This window comes from Armigeres subalbatus, chromosome 3, assembly GCF_024139115.2.
Source record: "Armigeres subalbatus isolate Guangzhou_Male chromosome 3, GZ_Asu_2, whole genome shotgun sequence".
In the NCBI taxonomy this organism is placed as follows: Eukaryota; Metazoa; Arthropoda; class Insecta; order Diptera; family Culicidae; genus Armigeres; species Armigeres subalbatus.
In genome coordinates, this window is record NC_085141.1 from 123,061,740 (window position 1) to 123,089,735 (window position 27,996).

The 27,996-nt window shown below is 42.2% G+C and overlaps 1 protein-coding gene across 1 annotated transcript in view; it reads right to left on the reverse strand.

The window, feature by feature from the left end:
- Positions 1 to 1,803: 1,803 nt before the first annotated feature.
- Positions 1,804 to 27,996, reverse strand: part of LOC134220553 (uncharacterized) — a 286,010-nt gene continuing 259,817 nt past the window's right edge. Inside the window, exons 12-16 of the mRNA XM_062699640.1 lie at positions 21,779 to 22,143; positions 21,588 to 21,680; positions 3,414 to 3,591; positions 3,309 to 3,320; positions 1,804 to 3,233 (exon numbers count right to left, since the gene is read on the reverse strand). Coding sequence (XP_062555624.1) covers positions 2,264 to 3,233; positions 3,309 to 3,320; positions 3,414 to 3,591; positions 21,588 to 21,680; positions 21,779 to 22,143 — 1,618 coding nt within the window. The 3' untranslated portion in view covers positions 1,804 to 2,263. The remainder of the gene's footprint in view (positions 3,234 to 3,308; positions 3,321 to 3,413; positions 3,592 to 21,587; positions 21,681 to 21,778; positions 22,144 to 27,996) is intronic.

The following is a 27,996-nucleotide window of genomic DNA, read 5'->3' on the forward strand; positions in this document are numbered from 1 at the left end:
TTTTCAGATCCCCTTCGTTATTTACTACGGCAAGTTAATGTAAACAATAAACCTCGAGCACAAATAAAACAAAAGATCGAAATTACAGAATCGAACGACATATGAGCAGTTGGGAAAACAGCTTAAATATTTTTTTACCAGCTAAGCTGAAAAGATGTAATGGCGAAAAAACAACTTCTCCTGCTAATTCCGCTACTACTAGACCTAAAAGTCAGCTATGGCGATAAAACTAGTAGAATGAATTGTCATTACAAGTACATATATTTTATTTGAAAGAGATCACAGAAATAAAATATGTTGTTCAAATATACAATATTCTGTAATATGCATTATGAACTGAAAAACAAATGTTGCAAATATACTGCGGCCCGCTTCAACAACTCATAATGTCAATGCCGCTCTTTATGGACAGCATGCTGGGGACCACTGCCCTAGGGGGATTAAGTTATAATGTACTACGCGTCTCCATGCACTGCCCATACCAGAATGCTTATTCGCCGACGCGTGGTTCGTTGTTCCCCAGCAGCTGCCAGCTTGCCTCATGAATTTTACGACAGCGAAATATCACCACGTTTTTGAATTGTGAATGCTATCAATATGATTGAGATTTTCTACAATTTTTAGATGGCATCAGTTAGCTATTTTGTTGTTTTACAATTGCATGAGGTAAAAATACCAATGAAAATCATTACAGCTAAGACATTGATGCAGTTTTTGCTTGGCTCGGGCATATTGCCCCTTCTTTCCTACTCTGAAACAGAGAGAATAGTCGCTCTATAGAGTATCGCTCTATCGACGAAAAAATACCTACGTCGAAAAGGGTGCTCAAATAGTTTGAATGGATCATCAATGTGTGTATGGTATACCAGTAAACATAGTCCAGATGGTTAGAGAGTTTTTTGTCAAATGGCTTATGTGTCCGGCACTGGGGGATCTCCCCCTACTAAGGTTATTGACTCAATACAGTAGCTAGCGAAACTCTATTTGTCTAAGGGAACCAATAAGCAATACTGATTTCAATCAATTTCAATTATGCAGCTTTCGTGGTATGACTAATTTTCATTGTGCATCTTTTCCGCTGGTCTGGACATTTACCTATTTGTACATTATTTGCTTTAATTGTAATAACCGTAACGTGAAATTGAAACCTAACTCATTCTATTGGCAGGTTAAATAAACATCAACTTCCAGCAGCAGTACTGGGTACGAACAACATATGTTGAAAACAAATCCATCCTACTCTTTGATCACTTACCTTCCAGTGAACCGTATTGTGTTCGAATATCGGAAATATAAGCGTTGACGTCGTTCTGAATAAAATTTCTCTTTCTACCGACAGTACAGTAAACGGAGCACTTTCATCACAACCGCATTACATGGTAACCGCACTGCCCGTTTGGTTTGGCGTGGGAAAGTTCAATAAACAAATCATATGACTGTATGTATTTAGGCAGAGAAATTCCTTGATGTACATATAATTGTATTTTTTCCATGCGTCTTATTTGGGTTCAGGAGAAGCAGCTACCATGGGCGATGTAGATGTGTTAATTAGTATTTTCTACATTTGTATATAATATTGTTGACTGGCAATTATTTTATGCAATGAACATTATTATAAATTGGCCACAGTTCAAGGGTGTGCCAGAGGCAACTAACAGAATATGAAGCCATAGAGCTCTCATCTTTCAATTTGAGCTAGGAAAATTTCTTTACTGAGAGTTTTCGAATTGGCAATGGCGTTAAGATTGAACAAATTGATTTTAAAAGCGTAAAAAGAGCATTTTGATAGACGTTGTTCATGAATTTGCTGGAATTATTTACAGCTTTTAGCGATATACTTGTTGTCCGTGCGTATGTTGCAATGATTTCTTTTCCTTCGAATCAATCCTATCGCTATTTCGGTAAAGTTAGATGCATGGCGCATTTTACTCGCTCCCGTTAGGCTATTGGGTAGAGTACTTCTTCGACTGCCTCATTGATGTCGAAAATCAAAAGTGTGACAAGTAGCCCCATTTGACGTTACACAAAATGCTCCAAGAACAGTACATTTTTAGCCATTTTCCAGAGAAAAAATGTACAACAATCAAATGGAAATTTGCACTGGTACTAGTTCAGAACCGTGAACAGGACCACCGTGAAACAGTATCGAGTGAAAACCAAAGTACCATTCGCCGTTGGATTTGTCTAAGCTCGGTATCGAACCTCATCGCTCCAGACTGCTGAATGATCGAGGATAGCCAGACCGCAAACGGTCCAGCTCCGTTCACCTCAACCCCAGAGCCTCGATGCTCAGACAAAGCTCCTTGCCGTTGTGGATCGAGGTCCGCGTTCGCGTCTTATCGTTCACATCAGAGGTCAGACTCGAGGTGCTATTGCTACTGGTGTTTGTGTGGTTCAACAGAAACGACTGCGGAGATATGGGGATTTCTTCGATTTTCTCCAAGTCCTGTGCTACGCTGGCAGATTGCTGCTTGTGGATGGCCCTCTGCTGTTTGGAACCCAAGGATATGGAGGTCGTGGATGTAATGGAGGGCACTGATGATAGAGTTCCCATACGAGCCAGCTGTTCTTTGTCGATCGATATGGAAGAGATGGTGTCAAGTGTTGCTTTTTGACTGGTAATCATCGCCGACGAAACGTCATCTTTGTCTAGGCTGAATTGGCGCCTGAGGAAACGCGTCGAACCCGGTTTACTGGAGCAGTCTATGCGATTTATTTGGTACCCATGATAGCGGTTGTCTATACACTGGGAGAGATTGCTTTCACTAGGGCTGAGACACTTATAATAGTTATATGGTGAGCTCAGATCCATAAGTTCTTCGATTCGTTTGATCAATCTGGTTGAGGTCGTACCAGGTGGAGAAGGATTCAACCGGTTGAAGCTGGAGTTGGCACTGAGAAACGCTGTGTCGGTTACGATCTCGGACAGTTTTCTTGCCTGAGGGCTCGGCAGTGCTGTTTTGGATTGGAAATCTGTCATATTGAGTGTGCAGTTGTTGGCGTTGCTCGAGTTGGAGTCAATCGAAAATGATTGCGCCAAGTGTGGATTGTCGCACGCTACTGGTGGAGTAATTTCTACCTTCACGTCTATTGACTCGCCCGCCACAGAGGGAGAGTGGCTGGACGAATGATTGGCGGTGGAACCGTTGTGGCTTCCCGATGCCACCGTATACTGTTGTTGATTATTTTGTTCCGACTGGAACAATGATTTTCGCAGGATTGCAATGTCCAATCTAGAAAAATAAAAAATCAATTTGTTTATATGGCATCGGAATGCAATTAATATTAAACAGCTTCCAAGAGCTTACCCATGTGATTCTCTGCCGATTGACAGCATGAAATGATTGAGCAAATTTAAATCCCACTTGAATTAATGAATTTTTAATTGCAATCCCCCCCCCCATCATACTTACCCAATAGGTGGAGGTGGTGGAAGCACTTTGTCGAAGCCCTTTTTTCCGAGTAACCAGTAGGTGTGCATTTTTCCCTTACCCTTGATTTCGATTGGCCCACGTGGCTCGATTATGTATCCTCCGGCCTGCTCCAAAAGGTTGCAGGTCTGTTGGGACATGTGAATGCGCCACGAGGATCCTGTGGAAATGGTGGAAAATGTGACACCAATTGAATGGAATTGTAAATGTTTTTGAATGTGCGTTCACATTTTATTGAGATGGGGATGGTGATGCGACGGATATGTGAGAATATGGCAGTGAATCGTGCGGTTATGCTTTTGTGATTTTTTTGTGTGGGGTGATCCGTGAAACAATTGAGCAGCTGTTAATTGGATCATTAGTGGAATTAAATCGTGATAACCTTCATCAATTGCAAAGTTATTGGTGTTTCAATGATATTTTTTTCGAAACTATTTTGTTTATTCTAAAGAAAAAAGGTAGGTTGTTATAGTTGTTATGCAACATTGAAATGATGATTTCATTTTGAAACCCCAAAAACCCTGTAATACTCAAGTTTCGTGCACGATGTTGAAACGTGTCACTGGATGCGCAGCCTATGCGATGGCGTATTGGGGAGCGCCCTTACCGATACGACTGCCTGATGACGACTGACAAATATTGTTCTTCTCGGAGGCATTCCTCCAACGTACCAAGATAAATGGCAACCGAACAATGCAACGATCATTGGATTCACGACACGGACAAATAGACAGAATGGACTCACTGTGAGATGGACACGCAACGACAACAACAATGAGTAATGAGAAATCTAAAAATGGATTCTGTGTGGATTCTGGCTGGGACTGGTCTCAGGATTCTGGCTGCAGAATACCACAGTAGATCTCGGCACAGTAGCGGTTTAGTAACACACACTGAAAACCAAAACTACCCAAAAGTAGGTTGTTTGCACTCAAAACCGTGGTTTGGGCCAATAACCCAAATTTGAGTAAAATGACTTTTCTGGCACTAGGTAGTTTGCCTTTAATCCCACGTAAATAATTTACCCAAAGCTGAGTTTAATTTATCCAAAGCGGACCTTAATCAACCCAAAACAGAGAATATTGAATTTACTCAAATTTGGGTTATTGGGCTGAGCAACCTCGGAGAGGTGTTTGCATCTTGCTCTAGTTTTGATAGCAATCATGGGAAAGAAAGGGAAAACTACCCAATTTTGGGTAAATTTTTTCTGCGATATTCTCATCAGTGCGTATATTGAACTCAAAGTTTGGGTTGATTTATCTGTCCGTGCAGAGTGCCTACCAAATAAAAGGTTCCCCCAAACACACGCGATGCGACAGTCGTGACGCGATTCTATCGCTCGGCGACAGCGATTCTGTGGCCGTTGGTATGGAAGCGTAAATAGAACATTGCTTGCAGCGACCCAACGATAGAACCGCGGCGAGTAGTTGTTGCCGTCGCGGCGATGTAATCGCATAGGTCTGGAGGAGCCTAAAGACAGGAATAAAAAAAAAGTAGTTACGAATGGACAAATCCAGCGAAGTAAAATAAATGCAAATATAGGGTAAATCTGGGTGAGATGCCGCTTCGGTATAGATGCCGCACTTCAGAGATCTGGTAGAACGGACTTGATTTATTGGCACAAATGTACGTGAGAGTATGTCTTTTGTAGCAAAAACAATAACGTAAGTAGTAACTGCTCATTCTTATCAGTCAAAAAAGTAATATGATGGTTATACACTTTTATTCATGCCGCGGAGGTTATAATATTTATTTTTTAATAAAGATGTTTTGAATGGTTTTACGAAAATTGTCACGTATCCACATGTTTATAGCATTAGGGGAATCCTCTTAAAAGCTTGTAGGTTAAGTTTGCAAGCAGTTTACTTTTGAGTGAACATTATAGTGATGTAGCGTCTATCTCTTACAATCGGTATAGAAGCCGTAAAAAAAATTAGTGTGATATGCCGCAATTAGCTATTATTGGTACATTAATGAGACATTATTATTAAGTGGGAAAACCATGTGGAATACGAAGACCAAGATATTGCAAGGGATTAGGAGAAAATCCTGCCCAGAAAACCCAGTCCTGGGAAATTAATTCCTTTCTTTAAATTTCTTTCTTTAATTACATGCTCCAAAATTAATGATATTTGCACAAGTTACGAGTTCGGCTTAATCTCTGTCATTTTATATTGATATCATGCACGCTCACTACTGAAAACATAACAATAATGAAAAACAAATCGATTTGCGCCCCAATCCTTTGTTTTTGATTATTATTATATTAATATGGGTACATGTTACGAAATAAAAGAGCAGATACACTACGAAAGAAAACCAGGAATCTAAGAACATTGCTTCGAAGAATATAAGGCCATCTTAGAATGCTAGAAAAGTTAGAAAGTTGATACAGAAAAACGAAGTGTTTTTGTCGATGTGTGTAATTAATTGCTGCAGAAAAACAATATAATAAAAGCTTAATAGGGTTTTATGCTCGATATCCTCGACTGTGTATTGTTACACAGTAGAAATAGGAAATTGTTCACGTGATGAATTTGTTTGTTTTTGGGTTGAAATACAAATAAAAATGATTATGCTTTACTGAAAAATATCGTTCAAAAAATATCGCAAAAAGAAATTAATAATTATAATTATCCAACATTTTCCACGTGTGGCACCTCACCCGGATTTGACTTTTTTTTGTAATGTAAATAAGTACAGTCCGATTATTATTATTATTTGTAAATTATTTATACACTAATGTAGTTTGGTCCCCAAACTGTCAAAAACAATAATAAGAGTTTCGATATCACGGATTTTGTAGAAATATCGATTTTTAAAAAGGTGTGGTATCTTACCCGAATTTACCCTAACCAAAAAAATAGTAATTTTTGATTTTTTTTGTTCACCTTGGCCGTGTTCTTTGTCTCACTGCTAGGCGCATGCAAAGAGACGAAGAACAGAAATTGAAATACTTTTATTCATAGTTCATAATTACAACTCTTCGATAACAATACTATTTTGTAATTCTGACGACTTTTTGTTGTCACGGTGCCTCCTAATAAAAACAAAATTAAATGATTTTGTTTGTTTTCATGAAGAAATTTCAAGTGAATGAAACGAATTTTCATAACAATAACATCTTGGACCCTTAGCGCCCTTGGCGAAACCTTGTAACGGTTTATTCCGGTGGAGTCATCATAAAATATTGGAAAAGTTAAGCGAGAACAAATTCCGCTTAAAAACTTGGCTTTTGCGCCAATTCCTCGAAAGGAATTGCCAAGTTTCATTTTAATTTGCCCAGCTTGCTAGTCGGCCACGTCGTGGTCCGAAAACCGTTATTGCGGAATCTGTTCTCTACACTTTCAATTTAACAATCGAGCCACAATCACTTTATTCATTCCTCAAAACTATTCCGATTCAAACTATCTCACCACATTTATACACAAAATTGAGTTGACTCAGCAACTCCAAAGAACCGACCGCATTGCGCTGCGAATTAATAACAAACACTAATTTTCCGATCGCATTTACACAATTTCACTTTAACTTACGTCGGTTCCAGTTCTGCGTATGATACCATTCGCCCCTCTCAGCCACACCACATGTTGCAAAATTATTTAATTATGTACTCTTAAAATTTCGGTTGTAGTGACAACTACAAGTCCCAACCGAATCCTGCTGACCGTTGGTGGTGGGCGGGTATGCGATACGATGACGAGAACACGGCCTGCTGCGAGCTGCGATCAGCCAGATGATCGACGGCAAACGATGCGATGATCGCCCGATGCGAATCCATCCTACCCATGCTTGGGTTTTCGGCTGCAGCTACTGCTGGTCGATATTAGCCTATCGACGGGAACTTTCTGACCTCGATGTGACGAACGGCGGCTCTTTTATAGTGCATAGGTAGTGAAAATGCGCTCTACATTGCTCGGTGGCAACGTTTGAATCGTTTGTATTTTTTCAGGCTATTGACATCCTATTGTTTAGCCCATCGCCAGATCGTATCCAGGATGTCCCGGGCTATATTTTTTTTTTCATAATGCATTTCAATGATGACAGCGGTCTATGTCTATTGATGATGATGACACCGCGCTTGTCACCGGCTCGTATTTTTTATTTACTTAATGAGGATGGGCAAAATTGCACTGTGGCTTAAAATTGAAAATTCTTTAAACAAAACTGTTACAACCTTTATTAGGTGCTCTTTTTTTACTAATGAAAAAATACATGCAAAATTTCCATTCAGACAACATTTTGGATCTTACATAAAAGAAGTAATATTAAAAGGTTTAGTGATTAAAAGAAGCTATTAAAAACAGTCAACATTCAGCAGTGTATAAGATCTTGGCACTTGAAAGTTTATTTTTATATCTTTATATCTAGGCTGGCTCACCTCTGCACTTGAAAGTTATTATGGATTGCAGAAAATCTCGCGGGTTTGAAATATTTTTTGGGATATTTTTTTTTTTTTTGTGGTTAAAATTCAGTTTTATTTTGTCATTATATGTACAGTTTTTACAATTGTAGTTCAGCGTTTTCAAATCAATTTAAATCTAATTGGAACATTAAAGCATCTACATCAATTCTATCGTTACACTCGTTAACAAAGACGATGTACTTCACAAACAAGCGGAGAATTTCCACTCGCGCAGCTCTTCCAATTCCTGGCAAAACAGGTCTCATGAGGTCCTCGAACGACAGTCGCCTCCAACCATTCGTGTAGCCGGCTAGCCTCTGCTGTAGGACCGTCCAGGCCGGGCCGACACGAGTGCAGCTACAGAACTTGTGCTGGAGCGTTTCAGGTACCTGTATGTCACAGTGTTGACAGTTCTCGTCCGCCACCCGTTGCATCACGTGCAGAAGCTTCCGATGTTCGATTTTCCCATTCACCAGCAGGTAAAGTTTGGATCGCTGCGATGAGGAAAGCTCTTTAATCCCAATATTTCACCACGCGCCTGGTCAGTCAAGCGCTGGACTGTTTCGTTCCACCTTTGGCAGTTCGCTTTGCTGGACAAAATGCCGGTGGATCAGATCAGTGGAGGGGTTTTGTAGGATATGGTGGGGAATTTGGGATTAATTTGATAGGATCGATTTTAGGTCAGGATTGTCTATAGAAATTGCGAGGCAAGGAATTGCGTGGAATAGAAGGGATTTATAATAAGGAACGGAGTCGATCTCTTTCAAGTGTCTGTTGGCGGCCAGACTACGGCTTTTGCATGCCAAAACATGCAAATTCAAACCGCCGTGCTCCTTCTTGCGTATCAACTGCATAATGGGAACGCGCGCAGCCATTCCTCTCCACAGGAATGTCCCCATCGTTGCTGTTATTTTCGCTGTGTGGACACCAAGCGGAGGCAGTACAGCCGAAAGGTACCACAGTCTCGATGTGCCAAACGTGTTCAGCATAATCACCCTCTGGTGAAGAGTTAGTGTGCGCAAGGACTGCAGCCACATTTGCTGTGAAAACTTGCCCGCCAGCGCATCCCAGTTGAGTGTAGTCATCAGCCTGATTGAGTTGGCGAAGGTAACACCCAGAATCTTGACTACGTTGGCTGTTTGCAGCCACTGGGTACAAATTTCGTTACCTTCGAAAACGCCAACGTTCACTGCAACCGTCTTCCGCAGATTCAATTTTGCGCCGGCGGCAAGCCCAAAGCGACGAAATATTTCATTCATCGCTTCTATTTGCCACGATGACGTCACAACCACGCTAATATCGTCGGCGTAGGCAACGAGTAGCTCATCCCCACACTTATGCTCAAGCCTACACAGCAGTGGATGAAGATATAGTACGAACAGGTGCATGGACAGACCACCTAGGGGGTCGCGTTGCCGTACCGACAGTGTGACCTCGAACGATCGAGAGAGGTGCCCATTGATGAGCAACCGATATGTGGATCGACTGGCAATGTTCGAGAAGAGAGAAATGAGTTCTTCGTTGAACCCGAGCGACCGCATGGTTTCGAAGAGGAACGAGTGCCGCACCCGATCGAAGGCGTTCTCCAGATCGAAGCTGATGAGCTTACCGGCGCGACGGTGGTGATGGAGATTGGCGATCCGGTCTTTCAGAGCGAGAGTGGCCTGGAAGATGTTTCGCTCTGCGTTTGAACATTTCTGTCCGTTGCTTAGGACGCGGTGGGCCTGCATAATTCGTTCCATCCTGTTTTTCAGGATGCGGGAGAGCAATTTATAATCGCTGTTGAGCAGCGTTATGGGCCGGTACGCTCGGGCTGTGTTGTCGCCTCCCTTCTTCTTCACCAACACGATGACGCCCTCTACGAAGGCATGGGGGAGATTTCCGTTGAGTGCTTCATTCATAAGCATGTTCAACACACGGTGGATGACATCGAACATCCGGAGATAAAATTATCGTGGGATCCCGTCGGCACCGGGGATCGTTTGGGTGCGCTCGCCCTGATAGCAGACAGAATTTCTGCTGTTTGTATCTCCTCCATGCACGCTTCGTTTAGTGGGTCGTCCGGTGGGATAACACGTTCGCAAGCGAAATCGTCCCCGTTGTTGGCATTGCCGTCATTTTCTGCTGTTTCTTCTGAGTAGAGGCTCGAGAAAAAAACAAACAGATTTGCCTCGATTGCTTAAGGCTCGAAGATGATTTTGTCTTCTCCCGTCTGTAACTGTATGATCGTGGTCTTCCGTCTTCTATCTCCCAGTGGGAAGATTGACATTGGCTCCCCTGCCACTTGCGTCTCGTTACGCATGAACACGTGGGAGAAATTACGCTGCAGTGCCAACATTTCTCCACTCTCCTTTCAGCCGGTTGATGGTGGTTATGGTTTGCGGCTACAGATAATAGCCGAGGTGCTGATGCGCGTCATGGAATTCCTCGAAGACGGTTCGAGATTTCCACTTGAAAAAGGATTTAATTTTTTGACTTACCATACGACAGCCACCATTCCATCCACGACCCGTAATTTCTGCGCTGCCGGGTTCAATATAGTCTCTTATTTCGGAACTCGGCAACGTTTTCTTCGGTTAGAAGATGCGGTCGAAGAGCCCAGAAACCGCGCCCGGGCTCATGTCCCAGTGGAGGGAGACAGAGTCTGAGCGTTAGCGCTTTGTGGTCTGTAAAACAGCAAACGTGCGTGTAGGCGGACTGCAATTTGTCGCGAAGACCGCGGCTCACGTATATCCGATCGAGGCGAGATCGCGCGTTTCGACAGACATACGTAAAACCGGCATCACGTGGACATAGCTTCTCCCACACATCATATAGCTGCAGCTGCTGTACAGCGGTTTTAAGAGAAGGACTGGTGTTCGGGCTGGACGAATCGCACGCGCGCAGCACGCAATTGAAATCGCCAGCTACGATGACGTTCTCGGCGTGGTGGCGGAGATAATAGGCAAGCGTGCCATTGAAGAACTCCTCTCTAGCAGCGCGCTGAGCAGTGCCGGAGGGAGCGTAGACGTTGCAGATCGTTGTGTCGTGCACTCGCAGCGCGATTAGTCGGCTGTCCAGGCTCTTCTCCACGTGAGTGACATGGATGTGCTCCTTCACCGCAACAGCTGTGCCTCTCCTCGTGTGGTCCACATTCGCGAAAACGACAAAGCCAGGCAAGGAAAGCTGTTCGTTCTCGACTTCCTGCAGACACACGATATCGAGGTTTTGGCTGCTTATGAAGGTTCGGAGTGCGTTCAGTTTTGTGGGGTTCGTGATCGTGCCGATGTTGATGGATGCGAGGTTGTAAGACGTGAGAGCCATTTATGGAAGAAAGTCCACATCCTGCTCGTCGTCACCGTCGTTGCATCGCTGTTTCTTGCCGGGCGGGCGTCCTCGGCTTCGGCTGCTTCTCGTCGATGTGGATGAATCGTCCGTGTCGTTGCCGGCGGTTCGGTCTTTCGCTCGCAACGCGTTTGCTGGCTTTTGAATATGTCAACCAAGACCACTTCAGCGGTCTGTGGTTGTGTGCGCAACGACGACGACGTGCTGCGCGCGATTTGTGTTTGCAACGGGTTGGGAGACACCGTTCGTGCAATGGGCGCAGTCGGCTGGCTTGCAGTTGGATTTATTGAGCCAGACGGTTCGGTCTGACTCGACGGCTGTGGCAGCTCGGGGAAAGCCTCCAGCGATGCTGGTGGTGGAGCGACAGAACGCTGACCGACCGGTTTGGCGCTCGGGGGTTTTGCACCGTTCGCCTTCTTCGGTGGTAGTCGTGGCCCAGTTTGCTTTGCAACGTTCGACTAGCAGCTTTTGTTCTGGACACACGATATGCCAGTATGCGCTTGCTCTTTGCAGTATTTACAAGAGACGATCTGCCCCTTGTAAACAATGTAGGCCTGCTGTCCATCGATCGTTACCCACGAATCGATGTTTCGATGGACTAGCATTCGGGCCGACCAAATGCCGAGCGGTATCCCACCGAACTCGAACCCTTCTCCCCATGTTAGCTCTCGCAGCGAAAACACTTCTCCGAACGCACTCAAGAATTTCACGATTTTTTCTTCGGGGACGTTTTCTGGCAGGTCGTGCACTTTAACCTCTACACATCCATCTTCCATGGTGATGCGAAGCTTGTATTTTTTCCCCGCGTGCTCCACTTCATGCTTCTCGTCATGTTCTTGCACTATTCGTTGTGCGAGCGCCAGGTTGTCAACCTTGACGAACGCACATTGTTCACCTCTGTGGCACTGTAGTCTCAACACTTCTTCTTTCTTCAGGCCGACTACCGTGCGGCAAAAGCCGTGAACCTTTTCGAATGACGGCTTCACCGGGAAACTCGAATAGTCAATACGAAAAGTATTTTCTCGCCTCATCGCGGATCACTAAAATGCGCGACGCGGCACAGACGGAATCGAACTTTAACCACTGTAAACGATCACTTGACTTTCCAAGAGCGCAATCGGAAACACGTCTGCACGTCTCAGAAGCTGAGCGGTAACTGATATTTGCAAAATGTTTATGGAACCTTGAAAAATCGGCTGTCTATGAAGGACATCTCCAATAAGCCTCTGTTATCTACTGACGAAAACAAATCGTTGGATGTGAACACGGTGACCCCTTGCAGCTTCACAGTAGCGGTACACTTTTATGGCACTTCGAAATTTGGTCAACTGGTTGATAATGGTTGTTAATCTATAGGGTAAAGATGAATCATTCCAAACCAATTTGGGTGTCAATTGTCCTCGCTTTTATAAAATATGACGGTTCCAGAAGTTCTTCGGTGACCATGGAACTAATCCAATCTATGCAATATTGGTTTCAAACTTCATGATTGAATGATTCTGGCGTTGAAAATTATTTTTGAATAACATAAATAAATTTTTCAAAAATTCAATAAAAGTGGCCATTATGACAACTTTTTCGAGAATTTTTTATCCACCACCTCCAAAAGATCCGATTTTGATTTTAATTTATCCTGCAAAATTAAAGTAATATCAAAAATAGCGTTTTTTGGAATTTTAGTTCTAACAATTAATTACGATTTCTACAAGTGAAATTTTTACTTCAGTGTGTATTTTTTTCACAAAGCACATTTAACTCCCTACCATTCCTAAGAAACTTTTATCTTTATAACGAAGGGTTTCCTAGGTACAGTATATCGAAGACAATGATATCCAAAGCACATACGCTCTTCCTAAAAGTTGCTCTCGAATCAAAAGTAGCTTTCCTCATGTCAAAGCACTTATACTGAATTCTTGGCATAGTTTCGTCAAAATCGGGTCGGCTCGAGTCAAATTTCAACATTTTATGGCCGGTTTCGATTGGAAATTGTCAGATATTGAAGTAGTTTACCCCGGTAATAACAAAAGATAATGTTCTCTTGTTTGGGTTCAATAATGGCTGACTAAACTCGAACGAGCTCCTTATCATTATTCAAGGATGTTATCGATCATTTAGTAATTTGCGTTCGATCATTTAGTAGTTTGTCAATAACTCATTCCAGAAGCTGAATTTCAAAATGTGTTGTATGGTGGACTTCTAGTGCGAAGGTTTTTCTACAGCTCTGCCTAATGGTTCGTTGTTAGAATTCAACTAATAACGGAGTTATAGCACTAGTTACAGTAACTTTAACTAAATGATTGGAATTTTGTTATCATTTAGTCTATGTTACTGAAACTATAGCTATAGCTCCGTTACTAGTGGAATTCAAGCAAAGAACCTTTAGACAGAGTTGTAGAAAATCTTTAGCACTAGAAGTCCACCATACAACACATTTTGAAATTCAGCATCTGGAATGAGTTATCGACAAAGTACTAAATGATCGAATGCAAATTACTAAATGATCGATAACATCCTATGGCCTAAACCATTTTCACCAATATTGACTAGGTAAAGAAGAGTGAGGACGAACAAAAGAAAAATTTGCATCACACTACTTGCAAAAAAATCTATCTCTGGATTCAAACCAAAATCTTTCAGTAAACTTTTGTTGGTGGAGCTTCTTGAATTGTTAAGATTCACTGAGCGGTTGCCTAATCTGGTCTAACATCGGTCAACCACCGACTCATCTAGCTTCAGCTGCTTACCTCGCGTTCAAGATGCTCTTTTTTGACACCCGCTGATGTTGGATTCGGGCTTGACGATCCCTCCCCAGGCCATCTGCGAGTTGTGGGGCTTGCCTAGGATGTGATGGGGTTTGACAGTTTTTTTTATTATCAGACTAAGGCCGGAGTGGCCTGTGCTGCACATAAAAGACTTCTCCATTCTGCTCGGTTCATGGCTGCACTTCGCCAACCACGCAGTCTGCGGAGGGTCCGCAAATCGTCCTCCACCTGATCGATCCACCTTGCCCGCTGTGCACCTCGCCGTCTTGTTCCTGTCGGATCGTTGTCGAGAACCATTTTCACCTGATTACTTTCCGACATTCTGGATACGTGCCCGGCCCACCGCAGTCTTCCGATTTTCGCGGTGTGAACGATGGATGGTTCTCCCAACAGCTGATGCAACTCGTGGTTCATTCGCCTCCTCCACGTACCGTCCGCCATCTGCACCCCACCATAGATGATACGCAACACTTTCCTTTCAAAAATTCCCAGTGCGCGTTGGTCCTCCACGAGAATCGTCCAGGTCTCGTGTCCGTAGAGAACTATCGGTCTTATAAGCGTTTTGTAGATAGTCAGTTTGGTACGGCGGCGAACTCTATTCGATCGGAGCGTCTTGCGGAGTCCAAAGTACGTACGATTTCCAGCCACTATGCGCCTCCGAATTTCTCTGCTGGTATCGTTATCGGCAGTCACCAGTGAGCCCAAGTACACGAATTCTTCAACCACCTCGTTTTCGTCACCACCGATAGAAACTCGTGGTGGGTGGCTTACATTGACCTCTCTTGAGCCTCTTCCTACCATGTACTTCGTCTTCGACGTGTTGATGACTAGTCCAATCCGTTTAGCTTCGCTTTTCAGTCTGATGTAGGCTTCCTCCATCCTCTCAAAGTTACGTGCCAAGATATCAATGTCGTCGGCGAAACCAAATAACTGGACGGACTTCGTGAAAATCGTACCACTCGTGTCAATCCCTGCCCTTCGTATTACTCTCTCCAAAGCGATGTTGAATAGCAGACACGAAAGCAGGCACCTTGCCATAACCCTCTACGCGTTTCTAAGAGACTCGAGAATGCTCCTGAAACTCGAACTACGCACATCACCCGATCCATCGTTGCCTTGATCAACCGTATCAGTTTATCCGGAAATCCGTTTTCGTGCATTAGCTGCCATAGCTGGTTCCTATGGCTTCTCATAGAACTTCCGTGTGTTATTCGTTCGCCTTCGTGCGGTGTTGCAGCAATCTCGCCCATGCTGCATTCTTCTCTTCCACTAACTGTTCACATTCGCCGTCATACCAGTCGTTTCTCTGATCCGGGGACACCGTGCCAAGTGCAGCGGTTGCGGTGCTACCAATGGCGGATCGAATATCTCTCCAGCCATCTTCAAGAGACGCTGCGCTTAGCTGCTCTTTCATTGGAAGTGCCACTTCCAGCTGCTGCGCGTATTCTTGGGCTAGTCTACCGTCTTGTAGCCGCCCAATGTTAAGCCGCGGCGTCCGACTTCGACGCGTGTTGTACACCGTCGAGAGTTTTGAGCGCAGGCTTACTGCAACGAGGTAGTGGTCGGATTCAATATTCGCACTGCGGTAAGTGCGTACGTTCGTGATGTCGGAGAAGAATTTACCGTCGATTAGAACGTGGTCGATTTGGTTTTCCGTTACTTGATCAGGTGATTTCCATGTGGCCTTGTGGATATTCTTGCGGGGGAAGAAAGTGCTTCGGACTACCATTCCGCGAGAGGCTGCTAAGTTTATGCATCGTTGGCCGTTGTCGTTCGATACGGTATGCAGACTATCCGGTCCGATGACCGGTCTATACATTTCCTCCCTTCCTACCTGGGCGTTCATGTCACCGATGACGATTTTGACGTCCCGCAGTGGGCATCCATCGTATGTCTGTTCCAGCTGTGCGTAGAACGCTTCTTTCTCGTCGTCGGGTCTCCCTTCGTGTGGGCAGTGCACGTTGATGATGCTATAGTTGAAGAAACGGCTTTTAATCCTCAGCTTGCACATCCTTGCGCTGATTGGCTGCCACCCAATCACGCGTTGGCGCATCTTACCCAGCACTATGAAGCCGGTTCCCAGCTTGTTGGTGGTGCCACAGCTTTGGTAGAAGGTAGCCGCTCGATGCCCGCTTTTCCACACTTTCTGTCCTGTTCAGCAAATTGTAACATATGGAGAATTTAGGTGATGCACGCGAATGGAGGCATGTTGAGGGTAAAAGCGAAACATTCTGCAAAGACAAATAAAACACGTCTAGTTCGGCTCACATGCAGATAACATGTCTTTATTTACAATTGATGCTTCTAAAGAAACACAGTAGCTCAGATCTCTAAATCTTCATTAGAGTCTCTCTGGATATGCTACTGCCAGCAGGGGTTCCCTATCTGGCTACTACACAAATCTCCTGCAGCGCTACGACGTCGAAGTTGCGGGGATGTAATTCATCGTAGATCATCCTGTCGCAGCCTGCGAAACCTAGCGACTTGCAATTGCATGTTCCAAGCTTCTAATCGTGATCCTTTATTCGTCGCCTAGGTCTCCAGGCGGCTTATTGGGCCTGCGCACACCTACTGTCTCGTCGGAGGGCCGTCGTGTCAGGGCTGTTTATCGTCCCACCTAACACCAGGACTTGGGCTTGTGCGCTTTGAGCGGCACACGGTCGCTTTGGTGGGGCCTACTTGCGGATACATGCAGCTTTTTATAGAGGTTTAACAGGGCCCACTGTCAAACCCCACCACATCCTAGGCAAGCCCCACAACTCGCAGATGGCATGGGGAGGGATCGTCAAGCCCTTGGACATAGTCCCTGCTGCCATCGTAATCATGACAGATAAATCATCTCAAAATTTAAGTTCAAAATACTTACTAATGATAATATCGCATCAAATTATATTAAAAATTAAAGTAGTTTTTCCTATCTTTTTCATGATTGTTGTCAAAAATAGGGATGTAGAGTATATATTAGAAATCGTTAATATGCAATTCAATTTAATAAAACCAATTTACTACTTGTTTGTTGCGTTGAATAATCAAGTTTTCATTGCACTTGTAAACATTATCTAAGTATATTCTAAGTAAGGTATTGCTATTCCAGAGAAAACTTTCCTCTTTCCGGCTCAATTTATAAACTACCGCAGCTGTCACTTTTCTTTAATGTTTTGCATGGCATTCTACGATGACGACACCAAAAATCAGGTTTTAGTTTCAGTGTTTCGAATATTTTCAGGCTTGCGGTAGAACTTTGACAGCTGCGGAAAAACTTTATGGAATCCGCAAAATGGAAAATTTTGAAGAGATCCGCAATATTCTGAGAATAAAATTCAGTTTTGCAAGTGAGTTTGACGCAAGCAGACGCGAATAAAAATTGTTCATTATTGATGGAAAGCGATCAAGAACTCGAGCTCCTAGGTGAGCTGTTGGAAGACGGACACTATAATGCCCCTTATTTGTTAGGCTTTCCGGAAGACCTTGGCCTTTTGGCTAATAGTTCGAAAACAATACAACGTGGGGTAAAATGAGCAATATTTTAGTTTCTTTAGTCGTGCGGTGGGCAAAAATAACTCCACTCGATTCCCTGGAAAATTCTAGATCAGACTAGTAATGTGGAGATTATTAGTAAGCAATTTGAGGAATATGAGAACGTGAGGCAAAATCAGCAAGATCTCATTTCCCAGCATCGAGATATTAAATTTATTCGCGTTATGGACAATTTTTTTCCCATTGTGCATTGTATTGGGCTAGTGTACTAGGGCCAGATCTGCTCACTATTTTCAAAAGTTTTTCAGATATAAAGTGCCCCCTCCCCCCATTAAATTAGACAACTTGAAAAAAGCCTCCAGGTTAGATTTACCAGATAAAGTTATATTTAGAACAACATTTCAAAAGGGCGTAACAGCCAAAACTTAATCATTTCAGAAGAACTGGAATAATAACATGTTGGCTGTTTGGTTGTTCGCTTATCAAATGTTGGTCTAAATTTGATCTTTTGCTACAATATGGTAATATTTTTCGATTCAGATTCGTTCAACATTGAGAGTATGCGAAACCATACTTATGTCGGAACGAAACTAAATATGAAATGTGCGTGTTGATACAAAACGAGCTTGAGGTCTCATCTGACTTGAAATCTAGCGAAGCAAAACGAAACATTTTTCCACAGTGTTTTTTTATTTAGACCGTTTTATGCAGTAGGAATTAGAATAGGTATAACATTTTTCGTGATACATGATTTTTGAATAACGGAATGATTTGAAACTCTTAGTAGAGAGATACATTAGTTAGTTTCTCCGTTATAGTATTGCGATAGCGAAACCAACGCAAGGACCATTTTTTGAACCTGGGTGGTCAGTAAAAAATCTTCTGAAATCTCCAGAGAAGAGGAGATTTCTTCGATTTTGCCCTACAACCTTTTATTAATCGTTTATTTTAGCAATTGAAGAGCAAGATCAGTGCCGTAAAGGAATTTAACCCAGGTGAACCGAAAGGTCTGGAACACTTTGGGAAGTGATCAATTCTTGAAACCCAGGCCAGAATACTATTTTACAACTACTTTTTTTTATTTTTTGTGGAAAGTTGTTAATAATCAATCCGCCCAGGGTCAAAGAAAGATCGTCTATGAAGTTTGCATTCAAAATCAGTCATTTGCAGCTCTATTGACATACCCATAGGCTATGAAACGCACCTGATATTATTTTGCTTACTGATTACTGATCTAAGTATTTGGAAGAAGTTGCTGCTTTTGACTATGTGTCAGTCTAGAGTCAGAGTGTTGTGCCACACCAATTTTGCTTTCACAATACCATAGAAACTTATTTGGTAATAGTTTAATTTCGTTAAAAGCCGTTTTCCAGACCAAATTTTCAAAACGAAGGGAAATGGCAAAATTAAACGTCGCAAAATTCCCCAGAATTTTGTTTGAAGCCATCTGAAATGGATTTTTTTTAAATACCGCATATTTTTTACTCTGTAAGTTCATTTTATCAAAAGGAGGGCATTCTTGAGTAAAAGCAGGACGGGAGGACGTTATATGAAAAAGGAGGACATGTCCTCCCAAACGAGATTTAGATGTTAGAGACTGATCGTCTGAATGCATGAATTTTACTGCACATAATAGAAGCATTAGTCGTTAATATGTTCTTTATTATCTATGACTTTGTCATTGCCAATAGGGGGCTTAGACAATGTTGACTGTGATTTGTGAGCAATGTCTTCCAGTATAATGAACTCGCTTTGAATTGAAGTTTTCTGCATATTTTTGGCGAATATAATTATGTTTTGATGTAACAGCGCCGTATGAGCCAAGGCAACATGCAAGCACATAAAGCTTTAACTTTTCGTTTGCATCCGAGGTGTTCGTTAGTTAGATTCGTGCTAACAAAGACTCAAGCACTAACCAACGCAACGTACGAGCTTGCGGATCGATAATTAATTTTATCTTGTTAATTATTTCCGGCTGCGTGATTTATGTCGCTGTGAACAAGCGTTGTCGCCGATATGCATAACAGCCCACAGCCGATTGATAACGCTAAATGTCACGCTTGATAGGCTCTGGTATTGCTGGCCAACCCGTGCGTCCCACGTGAGGTTAAATATGAACAGATATCAAGGTTACTTACGTCCCAAAACAAACGTGTATCAGGAACAAGTTTTTTCTTCACAAGGTTTCACGTAACTGGGACAATCATTCAGATCTTTATTAAATGGTTTCAATTGACCCTTTAACGATTTCGTTAGTTAAATTTTGTCCGACTCGTATACAGGTCCCAGGAAGCAACTTAATCCGGTTCCATTTAGTTGCTTGACAGCCTGGGAAAATTGAGTCGTCAGGTTTAATGATATCTATCATGGCCATATTACGGTTCGACGGCAGATGAACGCTAGGCTTAGACTAGTCCAACTGGAATGTTAGTATTGAGTGATGTTTCGGTCTACCACAAGGCAATACATGTGGATCGGAATTTTCTCATTATTTAAATAATGGTCAACAAATCGAACTTATTTTCTTCGAGGGATTTTTCACAAAAATCATAATCATTTCTGATTTGAATTGAATATAAAATGTTGCTCATTTAATGTTTCCTTGCAGAAAGAATTGTTCAAACAAACCATATTTTAATGAATAAAGTAATAAATTACATTGGCATGTACTTGCATCTTTGTAAACCGGAGTACCTTATGCATAAGTACGCCTTTTATGCACATCACAGGCGATAAGGCGTGCGTGGCCCAGAACTATACAAGATTCGGACGATTAACCCGATGTTCAATAAAGGTAAGTATCATATTCTTGGCATAAATAGACACGATGTTTATGGACAAAAATTATTTATTGTACTTTTTCAATTGTTAACCAATAGAATTTTGAATATTATCATTTCTGAACCAACCTAGGCAAGATAAACGGGAATGTTTGAAAACATGATTGATGAGGGTAGTCGTGGATTCAGATTCGAGCATAGCGCTGCTGCCGCGCACCTTTGGGCTCGCTCGTCGAGAAGAGGGAGTTCTGGTTCCTGGAGACAGCAAATTGACGTACTCCAGCCGAGAAAGTTGAGATCTTTTTTTCTCAGTAGGTGCAACGGTGGGGCAACGATTTGACTTTCTGACTGAAGTGTATGTTTAGATATATTCCTTCCAATCAGTTATCCAATTTTCTATTTCCGTTTGATAGATTTTTCCGTTTGAATTCGTTGGGGAATATTGGTTGAAAATGGTAGCTTTTGACAGAGAGCCAGCTGTAGGCAAGTAAATGATTGAAATTTTGCTTCAGCATATTTTGAAAGACGAGTTAGGAAAACAAGCTTCTTGGGATTGAATTTAGATTTTCTATGTGGCTTCTAGGTTATTTAGTCTGGAGCAGGATATCTAAACTATGGCATTAAAACAAACTCATTTTCCAAGATGGTGGTTTTGCTTAATAATTACTTCTATTTATTGTCTAGAATATTTGTTTTTAATCATTGTAAATAATCTAATCGGTTTTCTCATCTATGCTGCTGAATTGACTACATTTCAAAACGAAATAGGTTGTAAATTAGATCTCAAAATGCGTTTGTAGAAACGAAGCAACAGGCCACAATAATTACCCCCGAGCTACTATTTCGATGTTGATCCAGATGTAAATCCACATTCATCACGCTAATCACTCAACCACCGAAGCCGTTATTAATATCAATTTAGCAACGCCGGGTATACATAATGAATTGGACTCCTTTTATGAAATTCTTGATGGTTCGCGGCACTTTAAGTCTCCAACGTGATGAAATTTATTACTTGGTTTCACCGAGGCAACATCATCGTCGTTTAGATACAATGAAAACGCTGTTGAGTAGGTATTAGGCTGGAAAATTGTTTATACCGAACTGGGAAAATATTTTGCCCAGACTTTAGGTCGTCGTGTCTGGCGATGACATTGTGTGTCAAGGGGATAGGGAAATCAAGTGCGTGCGGAATTTTATGGTGATGATGACGAGTGGGATGAAAAATGGCAGTGAATGATTTATGGCAGATGGTGCTGGATGGAAACAGCCGGCATCCGGGGCAATGTTCAGCACTTAAAAAAGGTCAGGTACGTGAACTTCTAAAAGTTTAGAACAACTCCCCGCGCACTGTGTCTCTTTTCAAACCAATCCGTCAAATTGGGCGGAACGTGACTGGGCTCCGTACCTGTTGACTCCATGCGGGAAGCCGTGTTGACCGTGTCACCAAACAGGCAGTATCGGGGCATTGTCAACCCGACGACACCGGCACAGCATGGACCTGTTGATGGTCGGTTAAACAAATAAATTTCATTTTGTAGGAACGTCGAAAAATAAATTCCCCCCATAGTGTAGTGATGTCAAACTGGTAGCCATTACCTGTATGTAATCCGATGCGGAGCTGCAGTGGAACACCCGGCAGGTGGCGAACCTTGAAATTGCCGCTCTGGTGTAGCAGGTCCAGCGCCATCGTGGCAATTTGTTCTGCATGGTCTGGCGTTCGCACTGGCAGGCCCCCCACAACCATGTAGGCATCGCCGATCGTTTCCACCTTGTAAACGTTGTAGGCGTTGATGGTGGCATCGAAGCAGGTATAGAGGTCGTTCAGTAGGTCCACCACCTGGACGGGAGTGCAGTGGGCGGATATCGTCGTGAAACCAACGATGTCGCTGAAGTAGATTGTTACTTCGGAAAACTCTTCCGGTTCGACGGCGAGTCCCAGCTTGAGGCGTTCGGCTACGGAGCTGTGGAAAAGTTATGATGGTGTTTATTAAAATGTAGAATGAAATATTTGGGAGTATTTGTATAATCATTGCATAAAATTGGTTAATCATTGATTGAACATAGTGCACATTTCTCCTTGAGTATTTTTTTCTGATGATACACTCGATTTTACGAATATACGATGAACGTGATGTGCAAAAATCTCGTGTTATAGTTATTATAATGTTTTGTAGATATGATTAAATTAAATTGGAATAAAATTCTAAGAGCTCGTGATATTTTTATTTTTGAAGTAAAATCAATTGTAATTCCATTTGAAAATTAATTTTTATTCTAGTAATATGATTAACCCCTCTGTTTCCGAGAAAAACACCCTTACGATAACAACAGGGTAAAATGATCATAACATTGTCAGTTTTCCACCGATTTTGACGATTTTGGTTGCTACGGGTTCAAGAACTTATTATGTTTTCGATGCATGTCACAAAGAATCGATTTGTATTTCTAAAGTTTGTATATATTGAAGCTATATATTCAACCAAATAAAGATTTCTTGTGTCCTGATCCTGACTGATGAATTTCGTTGAATATTCAAAGAATATTAATTAACTACGTTACAGGACATCTTATGATTTGATCCCGGAACAATTATTCCGGAAACAGGTTCCCGTGGGGCCTATAGAGGCAACAAACTCAATCAGAATAAACCCTGGCAATATGGAAATCAAAATTCATGAAAATGTTTCGGAAACATGATCTTTTGAGTAATTAGGTCATATGATGGTTTGACAACGGACCGGTTATCCTTAAACAGGTTTCCGTTGGGTCCAATTTGGCAAACTTATTGAGAGGAAACCCTGGCAATCTTTTTTTTCTTCAATAGCTTTACATGACAACTGGAATTTGACCTACTTTACAGCAATACTATTAGTATTAGGACAGTATGGCCCATAAAAAATGCCACAGTTTTTTTTAACTCGTGCTCGTGTACTGTTCTACTTTTTATATAAATGTGTGAAAGTAAACGTATCATGAAAAAAACATTTGTATCTAGTGAGCGTTTTCATGAAAAAATTGAAACTATGTAACATAATCTCTCAACTATGTAACTGCGTAACTATGATTTTGATATTGTCGCATTTTTTAAGGGCCATACCCAAGTAACATTTTAAGTTTTATTACGCTCTTGAAGACCATAATTTACTCCTCAAGAGTGTTATAAATCCAGCATAAAACCAAAATGTTTCTAGGGATACTGTATATCCACAGTAAATCAATTCAAAGTTTTTCTACGCTGGTCAATTGCATAACTGTGTGTCTTGTGTAGTAAGCAAAAAGGATACACTATGCCCAGAGGGTTGAGCACATTTCTCACTCGAAGCATCTTAGACTAAGAATCGAACTTGTCGTCTGCGGATTGCTAATTCTACGCTTATACTCACAAAGATAACTGGGGACCCAGATTCAAATTCAAGGAATTGTTTCGAAAACATGTTTCCATACGTAGTAAGGCAATTATATGGTTTTCTACAAGAACGAAATATATTTCCATGGAACCTTCTGGATTTAATATTCTGTAACCATTACTGTTATTTAGCTCAATGCGAGTTCGTCCTTATTCGATATTGAAGATATCATTATGTTATCATGTTATGGAACCTGTTTCGGCTGTCATTCATTCTATGGTCTCAACTCTCAACTACTTCCAAAACATGTTTCCGAAGCATTCCCAAGAATGTTGATACCCATATTGCCAGGGTTTCTTCTAAATGAGTTTGTGGCCACTATAGGGCCCATGAGATGCTTAGGACTTTGCAATAGCCATCGAGCAAGTAAGTGCAGTGCGTGTTTTATTCGTCGGGAAAATAATAAAATATCTATTTGGTGTCGGTGGCTCATGTGCATGTATTGCGATTTTCTCCTGTCGAAACAAGCGCGATCTTCAATAGTTTGCTGTAGCCATCGGGCTAATAAGTACAGAGTGCTGCGGTTCCTTTCTGTCGTCCAAAACGCGATTCTCCTCAGTTTTCATATGCCACCGGACGTGCATGGTTTAACTTTTATCTCGTGGCGAGATAGCGAATTAGTGTTATTTCCCATCCCATAGATCCGAAGGCCTACCAAAGTGGACCCAGGTAAAATATCATATACAACTAACACAATACCACATCCCGAGACAATAGTTGAGATGCAGAGGTGTTCTCGGTCTCTAGTAGCATCCTTCCCTTCCTATATGACCATAAGGACGTGGCCGGCGCCGTTATTGATTTTAAATATTTGAGCTCCCGAAACGTGTACATTGAGAGTGGGTAGCTAATCCTAAGCCCCATTTATTGTGTTCTCTGTACAATTTTGCAAGCTCTAGTCCTCTTTAGCCGTGCAGTAAGATGCGCGATTACAAAGCAAGACCATTTTTTTTATCTATTGTGTTTATTTGACAGGCTCAGGCGTGTATAACACTTAACGGAGCCGAGACTTTATGATATTTACAATCGATATCATCTTATTATCAACAGTTAGTAAGGGGAAAGGGTATAGACCAAGATACTCGTGGCGACTCAAGGTTAGATTGCGTAATTTCAGGACGGACTAGGTTGGGATTTAGGTTTGAGGTATTTCAGCTGCTCATCCGGGTATTTGACGTCAATAACGGTATGGCGTAGCGTCGGGCTCGAGTTGTGGTTCGTCAGGGAGCATCTTCCGGATGGCCATAGCTTCGTATTACACAGAACAATAAGACAAAAACAAAAACGAGAAAGAAAAAGATAGGGAATTAGACTTTTATGTCAGACGAGCAAAGAAAGGCATAGATGGCCTGCATATAAACCACATCGCGATCCCCCAAAACACCTCTTACTTCCCTGTAGGGTTGTTTACCTCGGGCCACAAGGGTATCCAATAGTTGCTCTCTGGAGGCGTCGTTTTCCGAGCAATACCAAACTACGTGATCGATGTCATCGTAACCGGCTCCACACCTACATAGGTTGCTATCAACCAGGTTTATTCTATAGAGGTGTGCGTTTAGTGAATAGTGATTGGACATAAGTCTCGACATCGTGCGAATGAAGCCTCGGCTTAAGTCCTCACCTCTGAACCACGCTCGCGCAGAAACTTTAGGAACTATGGAAAAGAGCCACCGTCCAAGTTCATTGTGTGACCAAATCATTTGCCAATTTTGAAGAGTACTCTGACGGACTAATGGGAAAAACTCGTTGTTCGAGATTTGTCTATCATAAACTTCACCTTCCTGTGCGCCCACCTTTGCTAGCGAGTCCGCCTTCTCATTGCCATAGATTAGGCAATGGGATGGGACCCATACAAAGGTAATCTTGAATGATCTTTCGACCAAATCACGCATCTGCTCTCTTACAGTTGTAAGAAAGTAAGATGCGTGCTTAACAGGTTTCATGGACCGGAGTGCCTCGATAGAAATAAGACTATCCGAGAAGATGAAATAATGGTCTACGGGCTGATTGGAAATTATCCCCAAAGCGAAATTAATTGCTGCCAGCTCAGCAACATAAACCGAACACGGTTCTTGAAGTTTTCGGAAGGTGGTTGAATTTACGTTGAAAACACCGAAGCCAGTGGATCCGTTAATGCGAGAACCATCAGTGAAATATCTGTTATTGCAATTGACATGTTCATATTTTTCAGAAAAAATGGAAGGGATAGATATTTGTCGAAGATGATCTGGTATTCCTTGAATAGCGTGTTTCATGGACAGATCGTATTCAATTGAGGAACTGTCGTTGACGAAGTGAACTCGAGGTGGATTATAACATGGAAGACAGAGATCTGACGATATGTAGTTGAGATAGACTCGCAGGTATCTTGAACGATGAGCCAGTTCAAGCATATTATCGAAGTTTTCTAATACAAGTGTGTTACTTGTTCCACATTTGATCAGTATTCTAAGTGAGAGCTCCCAGTAACGGTGCTTTAAAGGAGTGACTCCAGCAAGCACCTCCAGGCTCATGTTATGCGTTGAATGCATACAGCCAAGGGCAATACGCAAACAACGATATTGAATTCGTTCCAATTTGATTAGGTGGCACTCAGCTGCTGAGAGGAAGCAGAAAGAGCCATACTCTAAAACAGAGAGAATAGTCGTTTTATATAGTTTGATGAGGTCTTCCGGGTGAGCGCCCCACCATGTTCCGGAGATAGAGCGGAGAAAATGGATCCTTTTTGGGCATTTCTCTAACAAATAATCAATATGGGTATTCCAGGTACACTTAGAATCAAACCAGACCCCAAGGTATTTTGAAGATAATGATTGGTTTATGTCATCTTTCAACAGCTTTAGTTTCAGTTGAGCAGGGTACCGCTTCTTGGTAAACACAACCAATTGAGTTTTTTGCGGAGAGAACTCGATCCCTAAATGTCTGGCCCAAACAGTCAGGTTATTTAGGGAATTTTGCAATGGTGTTTGCAGGACTTCTGCACATGAACCTCTTAGAGAGATCACGGCATCATCTGCAAGTTGTCTAAGCGTGCATTGTCCTTCCAAACAATTGTCAATATCTTTAACATAGAAATTGTAAAGCAAGGGACTTAAACATGAACCTTGGGGAAGGCCCATGTAGCTATTTCTGGAAGTTGTCAGAGTGCCGAGAGTAAAGTTCATGTGTTTTACTGACAACAAATTGTACAAGAAATTATTCAAAATAACGGGTAATCCACTACTGTGCAGATTTTCCGACAGTACTTCTATGGAAACAGAATCAAAAGCGCCCTTAATATCCAAGAAAACTGAAGCCAGTTGCTCCTTGTGCGCATAGGCCAGCTGTATATCTGAAGAGAGCAACGCTAGACAGTCATTTGTTCCTTTACCTTTTCGAAACCCGAATTGAGTTTTTGACAGTAATGCATTTTGTTCGACCCAATGGTCAATTCTTGAAAGGATCATTTTCTCCAATAATTTTCTCATGCATGATAGCATGGCAATCGGTCGGTATGAATTGTGATTAGACGCTGGTTTCCCAGGCTTTTGAATAGCTATTACTTTGACCTGGCGCCATTCTGGTGGTACGATGTTGTACTCCATGAAACAGTTGTACAGGTCAAGTAATCGTCTTTAGCGATATCTGGGAGGTTTTTAGAAGATTGAATTTGATATTATCGCATCCCGGAGAAGAATTGTTTGATGAAAGAAGAGACATAGATATTTCCAGCATTGAGAATAGTCCACCCAAATAATCAGGATCAAGCGTTGATTCTCGAAATAGCGGTTCAGCTGGTACGGGATCGGGTCAGAGTTTTTTTTTGCAAAGTTAAATATCCATCGATTGGAATATTCTTCACTCTCGTTGGTGGAAATGCGGTTCCGCATGTTGCGGGCCGTTTTCCAAAGTGTTGTCATTGAGGTTTCTCGTGATAGCCCCTCGACAAAACGTCGCCAGTAGCAACGTTTTTTAGCCTTGAGAAGATTTTTGAGCTTTCTTTCAAGCCTCTTTCAATACTCTTCGAAAAGCTCAGACCTTCCGTGTTTACGGAAAGCCTTGAAGGCATCAGATTTCTCGGAATACAACTTAGTACATTCATCATCCCATCCAGGAGTGGCTGGTCTTCTTATGACAGATGTACTTGGAACGCGTCGTTTCTGAGCTTCTAGTGCGCTTTTATGAATCAATTCGGTAAGGAATCGATACTCATCCAGTGGAGGAAGAATATCAGTTGATTCAATACCAATGTTTACCGCCGATGCAATTTTTGCCAGTCAATGTTTTCGTGAGGTCGAAAGGAACATTAACTGGCACTGATCGTTGATAGCCGCTTTTGATTGTGGTGACTATCGGCATGTGGTCACTACCATGGGGATCTTCGATTACCTTCCACGTGGAATCTAATGATAGTGAATTAGAGCATAA